At 43.5% G+C, this 13939-nt stretch overlaps 1 protein-coding gene across 1 annotated transcript in view; it reads left to right on the forward strand.

Moving 5' to 3' along the window:
* DRC11 (dynein regulatory complex subunit 11) overlaps positions 1-13939 on the forward strand; it is a 104655-nt gene that overhangs the window by 57148 nt on the left and 33568 nt on the right. The window contains exons 8-11 of the mRNA XM_086750393.1: positions 3534-3659; positions 7452-7527; positions 13518-13624; positions 13830-13922. Coding sequence (XP_086606519.1) covers positions 3534-3659; positions 7452-7527; positions 13518-13624; positions 13830-13922 — 402 coding nt within the window. The remainder of the gene's footprint in view (positions 1-3533; positions 3660-7451; positions 7528-13517; positions 13625-13829; positions 13923-13939) is intronic.

Consider the following 13939-nt stretch of genomic DNA (forward strand, 5'->3'; position numbering starts at 1 on the left):
TCGTTCCTGCAAGAAACGGATCGCTGGGTTTGTTTTTAACAGCTTAAGCTTTGCTTACAGGTGCACACCCAAAAGTAAACAACGCTCAGAAATGCCTTGCCAGGAGAACGCTCCGTGATTAAAAGCTACACAAATGGATTTGCCTCTTAGAGGGAACGAATCCTGAACACCAGCCCTCAGCTAGTTCAATGGGACAGAGCCCACCATGATGAAAATAATATCTCCAAACTGACAAAAAAAAAAAAATAATAATAATAACACTGTCCCAGGTTGCCCAGAGAGGTGGTGGATGCCCCATCCCTGGAAACGTTCCAGGCCAGGTTGGCCGGGGCTCTGAGCAACCTGATCTGGTTGGAGATGTCCCTGCTCCTTGCAGGGGGGTTGGACTGGGTGGGCTTTGAAGGTCCCTTCCAACCCAAACTATTCTATGATTCTAAATATAGTCATTCTCTTCAAAATGGTTTTAGAGCCAGATTTACAAGGCTCTGAGGCTGGCTCTTGCCTGCTGCAGCTAGAGAGCCATAATTCCCAAACTCACTCTATCCCTGCATTTCATTTATGCCCACGATATTAATAAAGACAAGAAGTTCAAGTGAGGTCTTCTTTCAAGGGATGAGAGAAGGGCTTATTCTTGAGGAAGAACATTTACCTCAAGTATCAGCTTGTCTGAGCCAACACCAAGCTTTCTATGGCTGAGGAGCATAAAGAACAGGAGCGAGTCCTACCGGCAGCTGGGGTCTCTCACATACTTGGCTCATAAGCCAACATCAGGCATTTCCATTGCAAGGCTGCACTCTATTTGAGTGCCCCTCTCTTCCCCCCCCCCCCCCCCCCAAAAAAAAAAAAAGGGATTTGCACTTTGGAAACACACTTTTACAGACATAGAATAGAAAAGGCAATTTGGCTTTTGTGGGATATCACTTTAGAGGAAAATGTCTTTTCAGCCTCAGAAGAAAACGTTACTGGAGAAGAGTCATCACTAACATGACAGGAGTCCTACAGCAAAACGAGAGGGGAAAAAAAAAAGAAAGGAGACTAAAATTCGTCTATTCTTACTGATGCACAATCTCTTCCCCAATATTGAGAGTTTTCCAAGTGCTTTCAGCATCATTTCAAAAAGAGGCAACCTAGTAAAGAAAAGGGCAATCTAAAATAATTTAGGAAGACATCCACTTTTATTTCCACTATGAAGTTTTCTCCAGGGGACAAAGCTGTATTATAATGTGGGTGAATTGCTTAGTATCTCAAACTAACCTTTGGTTGCCCTTCCCTTTCTTTCCTCTTCTTTTGTCAGATTCTTCAGGCATCTTCTGGTAGCTAGCGGGGAAATTGTTCTGTATAGAAGAGTACAAACCATTCGAGGTTAGATCCACAGCCAGCTTCGCCCTGGCTCCCAGCCCTCTGCAATTACAGAGCTGCTGAGAGCAGAGGTGAAAGCAGAGCTGGAGAAGCTGAATGAAGGAGTACAGAAGAGGTGTATCTAACACAGAAAAGGAAAAGTTGTATTTTGCTCTGTCGTTCCCTTTTGGGAAGCGGAGAAGCGCTTCGGAAAAGTCGTCGTGCTGACGGCATCGCTGGCTGCATGGCTTTGGAGCATTTCACCTAAACTACTCGGCCTCTGAGGCTACGTATGTCTTGCCAAGGCATTCAAGAGAAAGACCGTACGAGTGTAATTTGGATGCAACTGCTGCCCACAGTCACCGTACATGGCTTCTTGTGTTACCGTACCTTTCACTCAATGCTAACTGCAAGAACAACTTTTCTCTGTTCCCTGTATGACTACAGAATTATAGTGTCACAGGACGGTTTGGGTGGGAAGGGACCTTCAAAGCCCATCCAGTCCAATCCCCCTGCCAGGAGCAGGGACATCTCCAACCAGATCAGGTTGCTCAGAGCCCTGTCCAACCTGGCCTGGAACGTTTCCAGGGATGGGGCATCCACCACCTCTCTGGGCAACCTGGGCCAGTGTTCTACAAATCTCACTGTAAAAATTTTTTTCCTAATATCTAATCTAAATCTACGTCCCTCTATTTTAAAACCATTACCCCTCATCCTATCACACCAGGCCCTGCTGATGAGTTTCTCCCCATCTTCCTGCAGCCCCCTTTAGGCACTGGGAGGCCGCTCTAAGGTCTCCCCGGAGCCTCCTCTTCTCAGGCTGAACAGCCCCAGCTCTCTCAGCCTGGCCTCACAGCAGAGGTGCTCCAGCCCTCTGATCATCTTCATGGCCTCCTCTGGACCCTCTCCAACTGGTCCACGTCCTTCTGATGTTGAGGGCTCCAGAGCTGGACACAGCAATGCAGGTAGGGTCTCACCAGAGCAGAGTAAAGGGGCAGAATCCCCTCCCTCGACCTGCTGGCCATGCTCCTCTGGATTTATCCTGCTGGATAAACCCACCCCTGAGATGCTGGAAGCAGTTGCAGTGACCCCTTAGTAGGCAGTCAGAGCAGGGGGTGGAGGTGACAAGGTTGGATTTGGGGCAGGGTGCTAAGCACAGAGGATACGCTTTGAGTAGCGCTGTTGGTTTTGGATACAACAGGACTGCTGGGACTCTCCAAACCGATTTTGAACTCCAGTCAATCTGTTAATCTGTCCTATGGAATGAAATGCTTCACTGCTTATCACTGCAAGATATGACTGAGCAGTGCTTGGGGGTTAAATTACCATATTTAATTAAATGTAAGATACTGAAATGCTCAGGGACATCTACTAATGAAATTTCACTGGCTGCAAAGTATAGCCCTCATGCTCGTTTCCCTTCCACTGTCCAATCCTCACTGCGTTAAAAGGCATTATTTAGAAAACACATTTTTACTGTTACAGCAAGCATGTCTTGCCATTGGGAACTTTTCATTTTCTCCTCTTTTGTGGTACTGTCAATATTAACAGCCTATTAATAAACTTCAGCAGACACAGATTTCCTGATTTACACTCATTAGCAGATGATCTTACAAAAAAACTACAACAAAAGGCACCTGGGAACAAGAGAAGGGTAGAAGCAGCAAATTACACCCTCCACCTTTTTCACATGATAAACAGCCAGGAACTAAAGTTACGGAAATTAGTGTAGCTGTACCCAGTTACCAGCTGCTACTGGCTTGCAGGGATAAAGATTCAAATTCAGAATCCGAGTCCACGACGAGAGGGAACTGTAAGTTGTACGTCATTAGGATATTGGGCACCTACGTGGTTTCAGAAATTGCTCTTAATGCATAAGAGCCCTAGCAGTTTGGAACAGAAATCACTTGTTTTCCAGTAATATACTGGGAGCGTCAGCACCTATGTTAATATTTGCAGGTGGGAGTGCTCTCAGCATAAAAGTTAAAAAGAGTTCTCTGTAACTGTCAGCCACTCTGGAATTCAGAGGGCTACCAAGCAATGTGCGTTGGATATTGTATTTCTCCCGTATTGGAAAGCTAAAAGCCAGGGAGGAAAAATACACACTGGTTCCTAAGTCTCACAGCACATGTCTACCACACATTGCACGTGAAAATACTTGACCAACTCTTCACATTCCCTTCCATCTCTTTCAGGTTGCGGAAGAACTGGCTGCCAAAAAGAAGGCTTTGGAGGAGAAAGCCCAAAAAGGGGAAAAAGAAAAAGAGAAGGAAAAAATGAAAGGAAAAAACCCAAAGAAAGAAAGTAAAACTGTAAAGAAAGTAAGTCACCCTGCAGTAACAAGTTAATGAGAACAGAGTCGAAGTCCAGCTATCTACCCAAGCATTTCCACTTTTAGCGTTGGGTAGAGATGTTCGTTACTGCTCCCCCTTCACACAAGAACCTTAGTCTCAGTCAGAGACCACCGTCAGAGCTCGCGTGCATTCCAAACTCATTTATAAGTGCAGTTCCATATAGGCCAGCGGCATCTTTTGTACTGCAAGGCAATATTTTGTAAGCCTCTAAATAGCTGTCATACATTTTCAGTCCGCATTCTTAGGGTATGAACTCTTTTATTCTTCAAGTCACAGTGGACACTGCTTAATGTTTGATATATTCCCCAAAATCTTTGATATGCTAAGGTCTGCTTTCACAGAAGGTATGCTTCCAAATTATTTTAGGAGCAACTTCACTGAGGAAAACACCTGTGAAAGTGCACAGGGACCAAAAGGCATATTTAAAGGCAACAAAAATTCTAGGCTTTTGCTGAAGCAGCAACTTTTGTTTCTCATTTACTTCATAGTATAAACAAAGTTGAAAAAATATGTATTTTTTTTAATAAGGGTCATTAATCTCTCACCAAGTATGTGGAGGAGAAGGGTGAGTTTTCTGGGGCAAAGCCTATGCCTGACAACAAGTTTTACACAAATTAAAATTAATTCCTAGCTCTAAAACAGCCACATAACAAAAAAAGGTGCTTGTCTTGGACAACATCCACCCATCTGGCCAAAAGCTCTCAAAACAGCTAAGCCAAGAACCTAAACTAGATGGACTTCAGAAGCATCAGTCTAAATAATATGGAGGTAGATATCTACATGTATGAAGGCAATAGTTTAGAAAAGCTTTTGAAATTAGAGGCTTTAAAGACCGTTGTCAATCGGAGTAATAGAACCCTGTAGCACCTCAGACAGCCCGGTTCCCTTGGGGAGCGTTCACAAGGGTGTCCTCTAATGGCTTCACCCTTGTCCTCGCTCCTTCCCAACTCAGCTAGCCCAAAATAAAGACCTGTGATGCCTCCGATCTCACACAGGCAATGGAAAAGACTGTTCCAGACACCTCAGTTTAAGTCAAAGTGAGATACTGAAGTTCACGCACACTAAAAATGCCAAACCCAACCCAAGCTTCTGAAACCAGATAGCAACTTGTCCATCTGCTTAAAAACCTGGATACATTTGATTCCTTGTTGGTTTTGCACTAGATAAGAACCAACAATACCAAAAATTAATCCCAATCCCCTCACAGCCTCTACAAGGTTGTTTTGAAATGGGGTGAAAAAACAATAGAAAGCTCTCAGGCTTTGTAACTTCAACGCTGTTCTCGTCTCTTCAAGCCATCACAAGTCCTGTCAAGTAAAACTTGGAGCCATTATATCAGGTTCTTTATGGTTCATTGAGAAAGAACAAAGGGAACATTCTCTCCAAGGTTATAATACTGACAGGGGGAAAAAATAGTATCTAAGACCAGTTGAGAAGTATTTGGAAGAGTTCTAACAGCAGGGCTCTTATTAAAATAAGAACAGACCATAAGTCATAGTGATGCAGGCAGAAAAAAAGCCCTGCTCCCAACTTCAGTTCTTAAAGAAAACAAAAGTTGGATCCCAGAAGGAAATTTAAATATTTCTGAAAAGCCTGATAGCAATCTTTAAAAAGGCGTATTTGATATCAAAGCAACTTCGTTTTCTTTTCTCTGTAAGGTGCTGATTTGATTTCCCATTGGGCACCTAAGGCAAAAAAAAAAAAAAAAAAACCAACCCACACAACTTCAGCACCATAGGATCCCTCTTTTCATAGAATCATAGAATGGTTAGGGTTGGAAGGGACCTTCAGAGGTCATCTAGTCCAACCCCCCTGCAAGCAGCAGGGACATCTCCAACCAGATCAGGTTGCTCAGAGCCCCGGCCAACCTGGCCTTGAACGTTTCCAGGGATGGGGCATCCACCACCTCTCTGGGCAACCTGTTCCAGTGTTCTACCACCCTCAGCGTAAAAATCTTTTCCCTAATATCTGATCTAAATCTGCCTCCCTCTATTTACCCCTTGTTCTGTCTCAACAGGCCCTGCTGAACAGTCTCTCCCCATCTTTCCTGCAGCCCCCTTTAGGCACTGGGAGGCCGCTCTAACGCCTCCCTGGAGCCTCCTCTTCTCCAGGCTGAGCAGCCCCAGCTCTCTCAGCCTGGCCTCACAGGAGAGTAACTCCAGCCCTCTGATCATCTTTGTGGCCTCCTCTGGGCCCTCTCCAACTGCTCCATGTCCTTCTGATGTTGGGGGCTCCAGAACTGGATGTGGTACTCCAGGTGGGGGTCTCACGAGAGCAGAGACCCCACCATAGCAGAACGTGTTAGACTGGCCTGAACTGCTTCACCCAGCACGTGCGAGCTGCAACCAGTGTCACCCAACATGGGCAAGGTTGTCCATACCTAGATTTCACCCAGAAATGTTTCACAGCGAGAAGTATTTTGTCCTCAGTGAAACCCATTAGCAAAAGCACACAATGGAGTCAGTTCAAGATTTTCCTTGCTGTTGAACGGGAATCACCTAGTGTGAGCTAGGCTTTGGAAAGCTTCAGAAATATATTCAATATTTCCATATCTCTGCTTAGATTGAAGCGTATATTGTTAATTCAGAATGCCTTAGCACACTTAGCACGGAACAAGTGTGGAATCAATCAACTGAACATGGAAAAATACCTCAACTGACTTCAAAGGAAAATAAGTTCTTTATTTTACACTTTTAGTAGAGGCAAGAGGGTGTCCAGAGTAGCATTCCACAACTGTCCCTTAGGCAGTGGGGTTGATTCAAATCAAACTGACACAATGATGTTATTTACATCGGTGTATAAAATCGTTGAAGCTAGTAATTAAAGTGATTTATTGGCTTATTTGTAACAATAAAAGAAACGTTAGTGTGCCCTATGCTGTTAAGAGGCTAAAAATTAATAACTCATTTTTAGGCTATTCTGAGGTGGGGATTTCTTTTGCTTTTAGGGGAGCTGCACTTTCTATCTTACTGATAACCAGTGGCTTACAGGCTACGCACTGGTTAGCAAAGCCTGTCTCACATACATCCCCATTCACCTCCTCCCCAGACAGTGACCTCACTTTCCACTAATAACTATTACCTTACGACATTTTGAAAACTTATGCTGATACAACATGACCCTGGAAACGTTCCAGGCCAGGTTGGATGAGGCTCTGGGCAACCTGATCTGGTTGGAGATGTCCCTGCTCCTTGCAGGGGGGTTGCACTGGATGGGCTTTGAAGGTCCCTTCCAATCCAAACCATCCTATGATTCTGTGAAGAAGCTTCAATAATTTATAACAAGCTTTCCTGTCAGAAATACTGGTTCAACTAAAACTATTTCAGGAACATATCCATGTCATTTACTTTAGACAGGAATACATCAAAACCTTTTCATAAAGTTGAAACAAAATATTTTGGGTTTGCAAGATACACTAAGTGTACTATTTTTCTTTCTGATTACAGGGTAAAACAAGGTTCCAACGTTTCATTTTGCAAGCCTCCCACCTATCTTACATGTTCAAACAAGCCTAAGTTTAATTCGTGTAACCGCAGTAGGTCAACTGATGACCTGACACTCCCTCTCTTCTCTCAAGGGGATAAAACTTCCCTATAAACTGCTGGGAAGATTTTAGTTGGTCAGACAACAGCATCTTATTCCTCAAATTAAATCAAATAGTTAAAAACCAATAAAATTTGACATTTTCCATAACTGCAAAGCTTTTATGTATTAATATCCTGATTTTCTTTTCACCACCACCCCCCACCCCACATCTAGGAAGAAGACGAAGGCTGGAAAATGGCTCCCAGTAATTTCCTTTCGATGCTGGAGGAAGGAAACAGTCAATGCAAAGGTCAGTAGAAAAAGATAACAATTACAGCTGGAATGTTGTTCTAATTCAGCTTAACCTGAATGTCATTCCTGGAAGGTCAAACAGTGCAGCTGCCCAAACTCTGGAACATTATAGAAACGAGAAAGTTTGATGGAAGTGGTGTTTAGGAAGGGAGGCTTTCAGTACCTTAAATCTTATTAGACGTCTCAAAATCATTGAGCTAATCACACAGGAAGGTACATTTCTATAGGAGTGAGAGTGGCCAAACTAGAACCAAAGTGTATGTGCAGGGACTTTCTTGGATTTTCCGAGAGCAGCAAAATGTCATCGGAATAGCAAATAATTCAAAAGCACTATACTGAACCATCAAGCTTCAACATCAATGTTTTCACACTCCTATAACTCCTTCTCCTGTCTTCATAGAATCATGGAATGGTTTGGGTTGGACGGGACCTTCAAAGGTCATCTAGTCCAACCCCTCTGCAAGGAGCAGGGACATCTTTGACTAGATCAGGTTGCTCAGAGCCTTATCCAGCCTAGCCTTGAACACTTCCAAAGTGTCCATGGATTCATTCACCTACAGTCTATACAACTACTCAATTACTTCTGATTAATATGTTTTAATAGGATGATCATCTTTTCAAACAGAGATATGAGAAATGCTGCTGGACAGTGAATAGACCTGCTTCATGCAAAGTATATGCAACATGGCAAACGTAACTCAGACTTACAGCTAGGAGACTGACCATTTGGGTGGTTTTTTCCACACTTTCCTAAATTATCCTAAAATAGAGTGTTTTCAATTAAAAAAAAAAAGTTTTCCACAAAAGAACATCTTGCTCTTTCTCCAATCTCTTCTACTCTCTCATCTACACTCTATGCCTTCGTTTATCTCCTGATACCCAAGTGTGAGTTAGCAATCACTTGCGCTGGACCTAGAAGTGAGCGTGGAAGTCCTGCACTTGTCTGAAGTGGAAAGGAGTACTGGCCCACGAGCTATGAGTGACCAGCACAATAGGACTCTGAGGGTCAGACAAGCCAAACTCACGTCCTCCATTGCCGAAGCGTGCCTCAAAGCTTTCAGGGGTTATCTTTATATTTCATGCAGACTCTATTCTCAAACAATTATTGAGAAAATATCTTTTCTCCCCACTCCACCGTTAGTGGCTTGCTACAATTCCTTGTATAATACAACTCTATTATTCCGTCCCACTGATAAATCGCTAGTATCAAGTTTTCTGCCTAATTTGGGTTGGCCAAAGAGAAATAAGTGTACAACTTTCTTTGCCTGACCTCTGACTTCTAACAAGTGGGATTTTCTTACACATTATGAATCATAAAGCACTTTTATGGCTAAAGAGAAGTTCTTTCATCCCAGACCCCGCTCTCTAGTGCCACATCAGAACCCCACTGAGGTCAGCAGGAGTTTTAGATGAGGATCAAATTCATCTATGCTTCTTTCCTTAACTGGCCGAGAACATTACTTGTGCTTTTCCATGCACTCAGGATGAAACGGTGCCTTGCAACCCGAGACCAGCAATAGCAGACCAGTTCCCTTCCAGCAAGTCCCAAGAGCAACAAAGGAGCAGTGTAGAGGTCCTACCTGTTGGCCAAATAGCAAAAAGCGGGCAGGAGGGTTTTTGCATTGCTATGTAGGGCTTGGCAACCTGCGTATCCAACACTCTGCTAATGAGTAGGTGATACAGCAGCTACACTTTCCAGTGCTCCCACCATGCTTCTTGGATCTCCTGCTAAGGCTTCGCAGTCTAACAACGCTGGACTGCAACTTTGGTGACTCCTTGTATTTACACAAATAGCTCTTCTCCTCCAGGCTGTAGAAAACATATTTGGATGTAACCTCACACAGAGGCTTCCTTTCTCAAGTAATAACAAGTCAGGGGGTTTATGAGAGGATAAGGGACATGTGAGTCACCCAAACTGCATCTAAACACCCATACTGCTGTTCCTAACAAGATACCCCAAAAAAGTTATGTACTTGCAGAGCTCAAAACAGGTATCTCATGCTAACTTTGTACATGAAGGTGAGCCCTGAATTGGGGTGACATGTTCCTGTGTATCTCACAAGGCCTCCAAGGGCAGCTCAGCAGTCTATGGAGCCTGTGTTCCTGTTCAGGCACCTGATGGATGCCTGCAGCCAGTGAGTACCTCCATCTTCCCATTACATACTGGCAGCACTTGCAGGTACGCTGCAGTAACGCGCTCAGGTAGGTCAGGCACAGGCAGCATCCTTTTGTGGCAGATAAAGACTCCAGCCCGGCATTCCCAGCGCTCATCTCCAACCCATCCCTCCCCGAGCTCTCAAGGCACACAAGAAGGAACCATTTTCTGCACAGAGCATAACCAGAAAGCCTCGGAGTGAAAAAAAGAGCTCTCTTGCAAGCTTCAGAGAGTAGCTGGAGTTCTGTCTGGTGCACAGTAAGAGTCCATAGCTGTTCAGTTCAACTTCAGGTGAGGTTTTTTTTCCTCCTAGTGAACCAAGTCTATTCAACAACATTTATTTTTAGTAAACAGCTGTTAATTCCTCCGTGCAGCACAGTCCCTGCCTCATTCGCAAGCACTTAGTGCTTTTTATTGCAGCATAATCTATCACAACACTACCTGGTGGTTGCTCACAATAATTCTACTTTTAATCTGGCTGTGGATAAGGTTCCTTTTTTCAGAATCATATCTAAAATGACTTAGGACAGAACAGTGTAGGCAATTTCTTGTATTTTTAATTTTAGCCTGCTTTCATTTAAGTAGCAGATTTTTTTTTTAAAAAAAAAAGGAATTTAGGAATAGCTCAGTTACCATCACAATTTGCCCAGAAGTTCAAGTTTATTAGTGCATAAATCTTGAAAACATCATTGAAATAAGGGAGCTTGGTTAAGAAAGGTTTATATCAGGTGCCTACAACTGAATCATTGAAGGACCCTTATGAACGTGTCCAAAAGTTTACATAAATGATAGCTGACCAAAGCACAAACGTTTTTAGTTTGTCACCCACACACCAGCCCAACACTTGCAATTAAGAAACTCTTCCCATGCGCTGAAACTGGTTGGTTTATTCTTCGGTTCCTTAAGTATTTAAAAAGATGCAGATCAGTTTTCACAGGAATCTAAGCATTTCAGTTACAGATTTTTCCACCCCAATTCCCCCCCCCTCCTCTCTACCAAGCTAGAACTACTACCTCAGCTTCACTGGAATTAATCTAGACTCTTATTCTCTTGAGATTGTGGTAGTTTTGCTAGTTGCTAAACTACGTTTAACCAAACTCTATGTAAAATAAGTATTTGAGATAACGTTGCTGGAAACAGCCAGCTTCTGTGTGACATCTTTCACCCTGGAACAGCAAGACTTTATGTGGAGCACACGTGAGCAGTCTCAATCATCACCTCCACGTTCCTGGGTGTTATTTTTTGCAGCACCCTGTGCTGTGAGGCTGCAATGTGTTATTTCCCCTGTTATACACATGGCCAGATGATATTTGATGCGCGCCGTGTTGTGGAGGATATTTGAGTTCAACCCAAATACCCTGTGGCCCAAGCTTTAAGGTGTGGGAATGCTCTTTTTTTTTTAACTAGGCATCGAAAGAGGCAAATCTTTTTTACCAGGAGGTTGAAAATAGTCATTTTAAGAAAAGCTTCATGCTCCAGATAAATATATTTTGATTAATAGGCACAAGTTCTCTGAAATTCAGGGATATTGGAATTGCTACTGTGAAAACTAATATTGCTGAGATGGTGATGTTACCAGTCATGTTCTGGTATCAGACTGGGCTGTCTTCCGAGTCCTGAGCTGGGAGGTATGCATATAAAATAATCCAAAGATAAGCATGCGCTATTTCAGAAGAGGTGATATAAATTGCACGGCGCACACACGCAAAAATAGCTCCCGTAGCTGGATGAGCTTGTCTGTAACCAAATACCAGGCTCTTCTGACCAGCCAGTAAAAACATCACATCCTTAGCCTCCTGACCTGACTTTTAAAATAACTCTGAAACATTTTGTTGATCTATAAAAGCGTCTAACACCTCAGAGTTGATCTCTCTTCTAAAATTAGGGACCTCTAACCTAGCACCTAACAGAGCGCCCGGAAAACTCGTTGCCAGGTAATATCAAAGGCAGCTGCCTCAGCTGTGGGGACTGGCATATTAACCACTAATCCATTTATAAAATGACAATAAACAATTACAAAAAAAAAAACCCAACACAATAAAAGTCTATAGATCCCTCTATGAAAAATAAATACCTAAAACCTAGTAACTGCTGTGAAAACATAGCACTTGCAACCTGCTGACCCAGTCGGGAAAGCGTGTTTAAAAATTTCACCTAACTCCCACGTAATATTGCCTTTTCCCCAGGGCTGAAATTCCAGGCTGGGAACCCTGGAGGAGTTACCCTGGGCAAATCAGCTTTCCCTCTTGAAATATTACCTGACATCTGTCACGCCATCTGATAACTCACGAGTAATTTAACGAAATTAATGTCTGTACCTTTGAGTTTCTTTCCTCGTTACCAAAAAATCTGCTGTCCTTCTCCATCTCTACCATGTTCAGTTATGAAATTAAGACTACTCACCTGCAAAAACTACTCCCTGTGTGGGAAGCCACAAATACTCAGCACATAGTTGGACTCTGCAAATTTGTAGGGGATGGAAATAGCAGCCGGGGTTATATTAACTGGCCTCAAACGTGAACGGTCTCCTATGGGTACTGTGAAAACCTTCCTGAATTTATAGTGCCTTAGAAATGGCCGTGGGTACAGGAAAGAGCAACTGCACGAAACACAGTCTATGTCTTCGGGTGGAAAGCTGTCATTTTAAATCATCTGGCAATTGAATTAGCACATACTGCTGGAGATTAGCTGTCATTTATGAAAATACTATTGGGGCTGAAAATGCAAGGAAATGAAAGATATTAATTGTCCTCCTTAAATTAACTTCAAAAAAACGTAGAAAGAAGAGAGGTGTTTTCATTTCAAAAAGCTGCTGTTTGCTAGTAGCGAAGAATTCTGATACGCACCGAGCTTGCCAGACTTCATTTATTTTTCTTTCTAAAGAAAAATTGCAGTTTGCCTCAAGAAAAACCAAGAGCCACACCTCGGGATCCTTAGCTCCTTATCACAAGCAGGGAGGGGTTTGATCATTGGTTTGCACAAGCTTGCGTTGTTCCTGGGATTAGCTTTTTCTTTGCACAGCGCTAAAATAGAGGTGCTCTGTCAGGCTGAAAACTCCCCAGACAAAGGTAAAACTCTGTGCGGCCATGCATCGCTCGCGGGTTGGATGCAGGTTGTTGCTCCGTCAGACTCCTTGTCCCCTCGCGCTCACATTTCCACCTTCTCTGTGCCGGCTTTAATGCCTGTTCCCGTGCTCCTGGCCCATATTTCAGCCTCATGTGAAGTACTACCAAGGCCAACTCGTAAAGTCGCAGCGGCTTTAACTTAGCATGAGATAACTGAGCAGGAAAGAACAAGGAAACATCCTGGTTTTAAACAAACACCTTCCTTTTATCCCCAAGCCTGTGTTGTGCCAGCCAGGAGACATGCGTAGAGAGCACACTCCTCAGGACAGGAGTCATCTTTGATTTCTTCATGGTAAAGATTTAAGCACAACGCTGTTAAGCGGAGAGGAAAAAAAAAAAAAATGCCAACATCAGGCATGATATGGATTGCCTCGTACTGTACTACCTGTTCTTGAAGGTGGGAACCACTCCAGGCATTCATCTTTCCAACCAGAAAACGACAACCTCCATATCCCATTATCCTCCCGAAACCTGCTACAAATTCACAGCCTAAGACAAAAAAGTTAACCTCAAGGCTTACAGATCCGAGCACAACTGAGCTCTGAACTTGGTCAGGGTCCCTAGAGCCTGCTACTTTCATACAGCTCATAATTTAATAAAAGCTCCCTACAACTACTTATTTTTTGCCTCCAGAAGCAGTTGGAGAAGCCAATAGCTTCTGTAACTTTCTCCCCCCCCCCCTCTTTTTTTCTTTCTTTCGGATAACAGTCGTTTGTCAGAACAGAGACAAGGGATGGGATGTTCTCTGGGATCACGACCTGGAGCTGATCAAAGAAGAGAAACGGGAAGAAGTGGAGGAAGAGATCAGAGTGCAGGTGAGCTTACAATAGTAAGAGGACACTAATAACGCACATTGCCAGTGTGTATTTCTCTACAGCGGTAAGAACTGGCCCTGCCATAGACCTTCTGGAGTCCCTACTGTCTGTTCTTTGCTTTAACACTTGTTTAGCTGAACGTTTGGCTGAGGTGTGGTGGCAGAACAGAAGGCTTAGGAAAATTCAACTGTCTGTGTCTGGGCAGGTTGATGAACTGATGCGACGGGAACTGGAGAATCTCAGACTGGCTGTGGATGGAGACAAGAGTGACCAACAGAAAAAAGGGAAGCGCGAAAAGGTAAGAGCAGCAAGTTG

The sequence above is a fragment of the Chlamydotis macqueenii genome, chromosome 6, assembly GCF_036417535.1.
Source record: "Chlamydotis macqueenii isolate bChlMac1 chromosome 6, bChlMac1.mat, whole genome shotgun sequence".
Taxonomy (NCBI): Eukaryota; Metazoa; Chordata; class Aves; order Otidiformes; family Otididae; genus Chlamydotis; species Chlamydotis macqueenii.